The sequence below is a fragment of the Cibotium barometz genome, chromosome 57 (genome assembly GCF_041138505.1).
Source record: "Cibotium barometz isolate CiBa-2024 chromosome 57, ASM4113850v1, whole genome shotgun sequence".
NCBI lineage: Eukaryota > Viridiplantae > Streptophyta > Polypodiopsida > Cyatheales > Cibotiaceae > Cibotium > Cibotium barometz.
In genome coordinates, this window is record NC_141102.1 from 29,532,781 (window position 1) to 29,542,001 (window position 9,221).

At 41.8% G+C, this 9,221-nt stretch overlaps 1 protein-coding gene across 1 annotated transcript; it reads right to left on the reverse strand.

The window, feature by feature from the left end:
• Positions 1-2,183: 2,183 nt before the first annotated feature.
• Positions 2,184-7,400, reverse strand: LOC147606645 (E3 ubiquitin ligase BIG BROTHER-related-like). Its single transcript, XM_086791756.1, has 8 exons — positions 7,160-7,400; positions 6,637-6,859; positions 4,975-5,296; positions 3,772-3,809; positions 3,639-3,680; positions 3,369-3,493; positions 3,105-3,213; positions 2,184-2,721 (listed from the first exon to the last, which is right to left on the reverse strand). The coding sequence occupies exons 2-8, from the start codon at positions 6,817-6,819 to the stop codon at positions 2,686-2,688; spliced, it is 855 nt and encodes a 284-aa protein (XP_086647882.1). The 5' UTR covers positions 6,820-6,859; positions 7,160-7,400; the 3' UTR covers positions 2,184-2,685.
• Positions 7,401-9,221: the final 1,821 nt, after the last annotated feature.

The following is a 9,221-nucleotide window of genomic DNA, read 5'->3' on the forward strand; positions in this document are numbered from 1 at the left end:
GAATGCGAAGACTTATTACAAACATGAGAAATCGGCTATACTTCATAAGTTGAGGTCGATGATGACTATCGATTACAAGGCTTCTACGCGTGTTCGGCCTTTCTAGCCAAATTCCTCATGTGATGACCTTGAAGTACAAGACTTGGGAGTGTGTTAAGAAAACTTATGACATCAAATCATGGTATAAGTAAAGACACTCATTACAAAGTGTGCAGGCATTGTCTCATTGTCTTTGTGAAGAACCATGTTAACCCAAAAGTGGTTAACAACCTCAAGGACACAGTGTCATGAGCATGCTTGGGTTTGCTGTCATTCAATTCACTCTAGGCCAGTCGTTCATAGAAGAGGCGTGATGATGATGATGATGGCCGCCAACCTACAGTGAATGAACGCCGCCTCAGAGACAATGCTGGCGAGTATAACTCACCTTGTTGCTCCGCCCAGAGAGATCTGCCGTCTTGTGCCCAGATTGCAGCAGAAGATGCCTGCTTGGCTAGCTGCCCACATAGAGCAGAGCTACCACAGTTTGCCTCAGAGAAGAAACCGCCTCCACCAGGGCCGCCTGGAGTCGCCAGGGCTGCTGCCTCTGCTCCAATAGAGAGGTGCTGCTGGGACTGCCAGCCCCGAGAGGAGACAACTCTGCTTGGTCCACAGGGTTTGCTTGCCTTAATAAATTTACAGTCTCTCTCTCTCTCTCTCTCTCTCTCTCGTATCTTACAAGATTAGAACACTAATCCTAAGATTATAACACTAATCCCACCCCTGCTTCCAGCATAAATTCTAAGGGTAGGGAGGATCAAATACTAATTGTTACACTCTCTCTCTCTCTCTCTCTCTCTCTCTCTCTCGTATCTTACAAGATTAGAACACTAATCCTAAGATTATAACACTAATGCCACCCCTGCTTCCAGCATAAATTCTAAGGGTAGGGAGGATCAAATACTAGTTATCTCACTGATTTGTGAGCTCCACTACAACCTTTTACTAGCATGTAGTCTTATCCCCAAAAGTGACACCTCCTAGCACCTACTAGACTACCACTTTCACCACACATGTGACCATGGCATCAATCCCAATACATCATTAATGTGACACATGCCTTATCCCCAAAATGATACCTACACACTACCACTTACTCCACCCATGTGACTCCATGTGACTGACATCAATCCCAATACATCACCAATGTGATCGTAGCACAGTAGTTCACTTCTTGTACATCAATCAATGAACTCCATCTCAATGTATTATGTAAGACTTAGTTTGTCAAAAATCAAAGATTTTCTTTGAATTTATCATTCCCAGGTCCGAACTAAACAAATGTAAACTCCACTCCCAAACCTGTTGCATCTTTGGGTAGTTTTAAAGGCTATGACCTTGTGGCAAAATGTTGTAGGTTCCCCTCATCTGTAACGTGGTTCGTTACATGTCATCCAACCTCAACCTAGGAGCTCCTCCACAGTGCAGATGGAAAGCTGAAAGTTCAAGGCACATGTGTGATAGCCTGGTCCATGAACAAAAAGAGGAAGAGAGCCAGAGCAACGCTAATATATATTCTACACATAATGTTGGAATTCAATGCTCCACCTTAGTCTAGTAATTGCACAGGTACTAGGTACCTCTAGCTAGTGAGGCCCCTTGATAAGGTGAAGCACTCGGTGGACCTCAATGTTAGAATTTGCTTAGTCTTATTTGAAAAGATATAAGAACACCAAGCTTACACACAGAGCATAATGATGAAGCTTTAAAATGTTGAGAAATGGACTCGCGAGCACATGGCTGGCCAAAAAGAATACGACTCCAGGACATGTGCTTACTTGAAAAAGTAATCAACACTAGTCGAAGAGAGAGAGAGAGAGAGAGAGAGAGAGAGAGGAGGCTAGAAGAAAACCCCCTTTGCACAAAAAGCTTTGGAATCCATCTGTCGACTGTCTATACTCAAAAGGAAAGTAGAGAAAAAAAAAGACTGCTTACTATCACAGGCCATTAAGACTGATAGAAAGAAGTAACCTACTCAACACACGAGAGGGGAGAGAGAGAGAGAGAGGGAGGCAGGGAGGGAGCGAGGGAGGGAGGGATCCAATTCGAGGTCTAGAAGAAACCTCTTTCACACTTCAGACAAAATGCTGATAAGCACAGTTCGCACAAACAATCAAGACCAAGGCAACACACGTCACATCACGTTTGGTTGCAGATGCATTTCACACATTCCATGAGTTACATAAATACCTTCACAAAATTTGTGGGTTCTTATAACAATCAAAAAGTGAAGGTTGCCTATCAGGCTTTGATGAAAAAAAGGTAGAACTTATTTCAGGTTAAATGGCCATCTAGTCCTGTTTGTTGAGTCAAATAATGCATCCAAATCCCCCCAGGAAAAAAACAAGCAAGTAAACAAACTAGTCCATGTCCCATAAGTTACTAGTTAATGATGGGAGCACCCTTTACAGACTGGAATGTTGCCAAGCATTTCTGCATTCACAGAGGTGAATGCCGGCCTACACAATTTATATGTACAGTTTGAAAAGAACTGGCAGTTATTCAGATCACAGAGAGCCTCCGGATAGCATGCGAAAAATGCTGGCTTTTTTAATTTTAATTGGGCCTAATGCTTTCCTATGGAAAAAAAACTAATATGGAGGCATGTCTCCACATTGCAGTTACTGGTTTGACAAATTCCGCCTCTCATGAAGTGACTTCAGCACTGCATATTGGACAAGCCTGCCAAAGGACCCAAATAATCAAAAAACAAAAACAATGCAAGCTGGTATGTAAACTAATATGGCGAATAACATTTAGAATGACTGTAAGACTGGGTTCCCAGTCGTCTGCCTGCCGCTGGGGCCAAACACGGCACCAGCTAGGCATCTGGACACATGGCTTTCCGGCACACCACATCCCCAGCGGAATTTAAGCCTGTATAACCTGCCCTGCTTGCGAAGGCAGTCAAACCCCTGGACGCCAAGCTGGGCAACTTTTAGCCAGCTCCGCACTTTCTGGAGGCTTGAGGCTTCCAGCCCTTTCTGAAACCAGCTTAAGCTTATATGGCAGGAAAACAACTGTAAGCTGTATGATAGGATGATAAACATTGCTGTAAGTCCCACCTTGTTGATCTGAAGCCAGTTCTTGATACAATCAGCATGATAGTGGTGCTTGCATGGCAAGGTTGACAATGAGTCACCATCCTCGTACTCAAAACGGCAAATGACACACCTGCCCAAAATGCAAACACACAGTCAATTCCTGGCAAGAACCAAACCATCAACAAGACTCTTAAAGCAGGACCTATCTAGAAGAACTCTTTTACTGCCTTACAATCACATCCATTCAGAAATGCACACACCATGCACTACCCCTAGACAACTTACGGGTCTTCAATACTGGTGCTTGAGCCATCCTCTTGGACGAATTTTGAGTAAGGGAGGGCAGCAATAACATCTGGTTTTAGCCCCTTGCTGTGTGTTCCAACTGCTTCACCCAATGCCACGAGTTCCTGCAGACCACCCAACACACCAAAATAACCCCACCTCTTTTCTTTGCACCCTCTTAAGAGCAAGCATGTCTGCATTCTATTCCTTTCTCACCATGACAATTGAGACCCAAAAACACTGTACTTTGACGAACATACAAAAAGTTACCTCATAAGACATGTTATCGGGATCTACATCCTGCCAGGCATCCTGCATAGAATATGAAATGATCATATAACAAGATGGCCTCATCAAAAAGAATAAAAAACCTACACTTAGAGAAGGTCAAGTTCAATCTGACCTGGGACCCATAACTCTCATCCTCATCATCTCCATCAGCTGTACCATTGAACAATTTTGGAAGAAAAATGACAAAAGATATGTAGTCAAATTTCAGAAAACTAAATCATACAAACATACATCTGCCATAAGTATGAATGCATGTGTATTTAAGGGTGTCTGTATGTGTGTAGCATATGTATGAGTGTATGTATTTACGTGGTGGGAGTGTGCATAGTTGCATTCCGTACCTGTACTCAACCTTGTGATCCGTACAGTACTTTGCGTACCCGCATGTGTATCGTACGGGCGTTCAATACACCGTACAAAATGCACAAGTTTTTTTTATAAATTTTGAAGTTCATATTTAACCTAGATCTTATTAGGCCACTCCTATTCCTCACCCATGCAACGGTCAACCCATATGCTTTCCCAAGCTGCATGCACACAATTGTTTTGAATATAAATACTATTCAACCTAGAAAAAGATTGGCATAGTTAACATATCTTACCTTAGTTTGAAGTTCATATTTAACATAGATATTATTAGGCCACCCCTATTCCTCACCCATGCAACGGTCAACCCATATGCTTTCCCATGCTGCATGCACACAATTGTTTTGAATATAAATACTATTCAACCTAGAAAAAGATTGGCATAGTTAACATATCTTACCTTATCAGTACTTTCCGTACTCGTATTGAACATGTATTGTCCATATCATACCTACCGTTTCTAACCACCTTGGTGTGTGTTTGTGTGTGTACTGTAAGTAAAATACGTCACGTATGTATGTTTGTGTGTAATTCATGTGTCTAACATATGCATGTAATGTATGTAATGTGTATGTATGTATGTTTGCGTGTAATTCATGGGTAACATATGCATGTAATGTGTATGTATGTATGTATGTTTGCGTGTAATTCATGGATAACATATGCATGTAATGCATGTAATGTATATATGCATGTAATGCATGTAATGTATATATGCATGCATGCATGCATACCACACAAATGTATGTGACGCATCTGCATGTGTGTGTGTGTGTGTGTGTGTGTGTGTAAATTGAACAAGATCATATTTACAATCATAGAGGAATAATCCTGCTAAGAGTGGACCTAATCGATGCCAAATCTCAAGCAGCTTGACAAATAAGCAGAGCTCACACCTGGACAACCTAATACTTTCAAATGAAAAGGTGAGTTGGGCTTGCACACATACATTCCTCTACACCAACAAGGCCCATCATGTAAGCAGTTGCGTCACGATGCTCAGCCTCTTGTAAAGCTCTGGCAAAGTCCTCATCATTTTCAAAAAGGGACCCGTCAATCTCCTCTTCCTCATCCTCCTCCGCATCTTCATCGTCCTCCTTGTGAATACCAAGCGAGAGACCAAGCTCAAGTGGTGGTTGCACTGAAGGCAACTCAGAAACATCCTCTTCTTCATCCACCTCATTGGCATACTCATAGTCAAAGCTGCCACTGCCAGGTGTATCATATTCACTCCCTTCATTACCAATATGGAGAAGCAAGTATGCATGTTCCTGTCAGGAGGACAAACTCACCCATGTATCAACTCATGCATGCATACCATGATGTCAAAACATGTGGGAATGGGCCCAAAATACTGAAAGAAATCTCCTAGGAGGGAAATTGTAGTGAAAGAAAATAAAGAAATAATGACAATTAATTAATGGCACAAATTGGAGATTTTTCTAATAAAATTTGAATGCATAAAAACTTCTGTATACAATTGCTGCAGGCTGCAGGACAATTCAAGCTCCCTTCTTCTTTAACTTGGAATGGCAAGTGCCTTTCAGAGAGTGAATAATGCAATACAAGGGCAGCGACTTTCAGCAGGGCAGGGTCACAGATGGTCAAGGGATTCGAACATGGGGGGCATCTTTTGGGTTGACAAGACCACAGCACAAGCAATGGTGTGCACAGACCAAAGCATGGGCAATGGCGTGCATAGCTAGTTGGCACACACCAGTACAATGTGGGCTGCTCGGTGCTCAAAGATTGACATCTTCAAAAGGTCGATTGAGGTAGGATGCCTTTGGGTTGCAGCTGACTAGGCCACTAATTTTTAAAAGACCTTGTTCCTGCACAATGTAAACTGTCGTCATTCTCCAGAGAATCTCACAAATAGGAGCTCCTTCCTGCAATGTAAAGGCCCCACTAAGGTACTAAAAGGCTTCAAATGAGATGGCTCATGGGCACTCAAAGGGTGTCCGAGTGATTGAACGGCCATCACTAAAAGAGTATGCTCAAACCCCCCAAGGCACCCTGTCATTTTTTATTACCAATATTTATGTAATGCCTATTAGCAATGATCAAGGCCTTTTCAACAGTTTGTTGTTTGGATCACATGCAAGGCCCTATTTAGACTTCTATCCAGCTTGGTTTAATGATCCAAGATAAGCAGGTAAGCAAAGCCAGGCTACACTAATTAAACTTGCAGTAAGTGAAGGACAATTTTGAGGCATCATTCGTTGTGACTTCTCTTAAATTTTTTGCTTCTACCCATGCACCCCTCAGAACGACCCAGTAAAGCCAAGCTTTACTGAGCTTGCTTGCAAACAAGTGGATGCAAAAACCAGGATAACTCTGAGGCACTAACTTAAGTCCTTGAAGGCATAAGAGCGTTTTGTAATCTTACTTTTAACCTCTGGTAGTTCCTAATTTGCTCAACTTGTCCCACACCTACAGCTTCATTGATTCTAAAAGTATGATCATGGCGCGGCAATTGCATGTGTGAAAAATGCACACACATAAAAGCTCCATGATTGCAGTCCATAGTATGAGTGACAAGCTAAGAAGATGTCATTCATAGGCATTGTAGAACCATTTAAGCTGCTTTCATAAATACATCAAAAACTACCTGCTGTTGAAGTGCTCGGGCTAAGGCAAGGTCGGCATCAACTTGGCTCAGGCTAGTGAAAGGCTGCCTTGATGAGCTATTTGAAGGAGAGGACCCTTCTTCTGCAGCAGCCTCAAGCACACCATTCACCAGCAACTCTTCAGGCAGTTCTCCATCCGAAAGCTTTCCTGCAGACCTTTCCATGGTGGCTCTAAAATGCTTGTTAACTCCTTTGTATTTTCGGCTGCAAACGTTGAGAGAAAGCATGGGAATAGCAAGATCAGTACAAACCATAACCCTAATTGGATCATCGTGGACCTAAATCTAGCCCTAAGTACGCTGATCCTCATCAGCTACCTAAGTTACCATAGCACTCTGACATATCCTAACCCTAACCCTAACTGTACTGTTGACCTGACAACAGATGCATCATTTTCAGAAACGAAGGAATGCAAATGAAAGATACGTAGAAATGGAGCAACAAGCTCTGCAGGATTCGGAAGAAGACGAAGAGAAGCAGAGAAGAAATGGCGTATGAACAAACCTGTGTACGCAAGGGCTCTGCACAGCTGGAGAACTGCAGGAAGCGAAATGCAGACGAAATAAAGCTCAAGAAGAAGAAGAAGAAGAAGAGGAGGACGACGAGGGTGAGGGCCAAGATGCAGAGAGAGGATGGGCTTCTTTCAGATCCTGGCCACCCTTAAGAGTGGGCTTAGGCTAGGCCTTTGATAAGAAGAGAAGACCCACCTTTTCTAATGAAATCATGGTGTGATTCTTCCCATGGTAGAAAAACTCTTTCAAACGGACACTTCAATTCAAATTGCTCATAAACCAAAACGTCCCCATCACTCCCCATAGTGTACACACTTGTCCCTATCGTGTTTTCCACGGTGCCCCCCTCGATCTACTGTCTACATTTTCCATGGCACGCTCGCTTGTTCATATGCTCTCGATATGCTCTTTGCATTCTAGGCAATCTTGCTTGTCTGTATCTCTATATTTCTACCTATCTATCTGTATACACAAATTCGATATCAACCATTGATTTTCCCTGTATGAAATCGTCCTCGATTGACAATGTATCTCCACCCTCCAAGCATTAATGCTGAGCTGTGAGAGCATCAATGCTCTAGATTCATATACATCAATGCTGAGCTGTGAGAACATTATTTGCCTGGATGAGAGACTACCATACAGAGTGGATTGAGAAACCATAAGTGATATGATTGAATGGTGGGAGTGTGAGTTCTTGAGGAAGAGTTTCAATGGGAGAGAAATATCTTACTGTATGCATTGCTATATGGAGAATTGAATGGGAGAGAAATATCTTATTGTATGCATCACTATGGAGAATTGAATGGGACTATGAGAATAGCGGCTCTCATCTAGGCAAAAGAGCTTGTGGTAAAGAAGGCTTGAAAGAGAGAAGACTATGCAGGCACAAAATCTCTTCTTTGTGTGAACCAAAGACTCTTATCCTGCACAAGGTCAAAGACTTTCCTTCATGTGTAGGATTAAAGAGTTTCTTTGCATAAGGTCGAAGATTGCTCTTTGCTGTGAAGATAAGAACATTTTGTGAACGTCCTTTTAACTAGAGTTTCCCACTTGAAGAGTGTGCTCTCTCAAAAATAATACTACAGCGATACCACATTTATAGCACCTAGAGTAGAGAGTGCACTAGCAAGTGAAACACGAGTAAGTGTACATAGTTTTGTGGTATCTTAGGGTAGGCCCAATGGACCACCTTAGGCCTTACCCAAGCTTAACCACATTAGTGTAGTTGTCTTACAATGACACACTCCTCCTTGAGAAGAATTGACACTTGTGTACCTACGGTATCAAGTTAATACAGCTCGCTCGGTAATAAAATGTTGAAAAATTGTCTAGTCACCATTGCAACAAGCCATTCAACTTCGCATTTACTTTTTTAAAGTTGTTGGCAACAATAATTGGATGTCCATTAATGTAGCATACATGAAAGGTGCATTTTGCTAAAAGAATAGTGCAAAGCTTTATTATATTATGGCACATCTCGACACACTCAATTATTTATAAGGAGCCATGCTAAATCAACCTAAATACCAAACATCTTAGTTTGACTAGGAATCAAATTCATCAACAAAAGAAGAGATAATTTGATGTAAAAATTGGGCAAACATTACTATCATGAATTGTTGGAAGGTACTAAAATGATGGTGATATATGCTTCTCTCTATCACCTTCGGTACCAATCCATTAATGGAGTACATCTCATACCTACCACATTATCCATCATTCTATCAATGAAGTGCATCAAAATGGGTCTTTGACTATTTGGGCATTTAGCGTATCATAGCCCATCCATATGCAAAGCTTTCCTCTTTATTATTTAGACTACCATATTAGGGTTTAGTAGAACCTTTATTGTTACATTGAGCAGGCAGCTATAGAACATGAATTTGGTGTTATCAAAGCACTTCATTAACCCCCTTGAGGTTATTGTAGTCCTAGGTAAAGACACTAGCAAACACCCAAAATATTTAGATTCTCAATAAATTCATTATTGACTGAGTTGTTTGGTATCCTTGTGTGAAGAAAGAGAATTCATGAGATGAGCCAAATACACT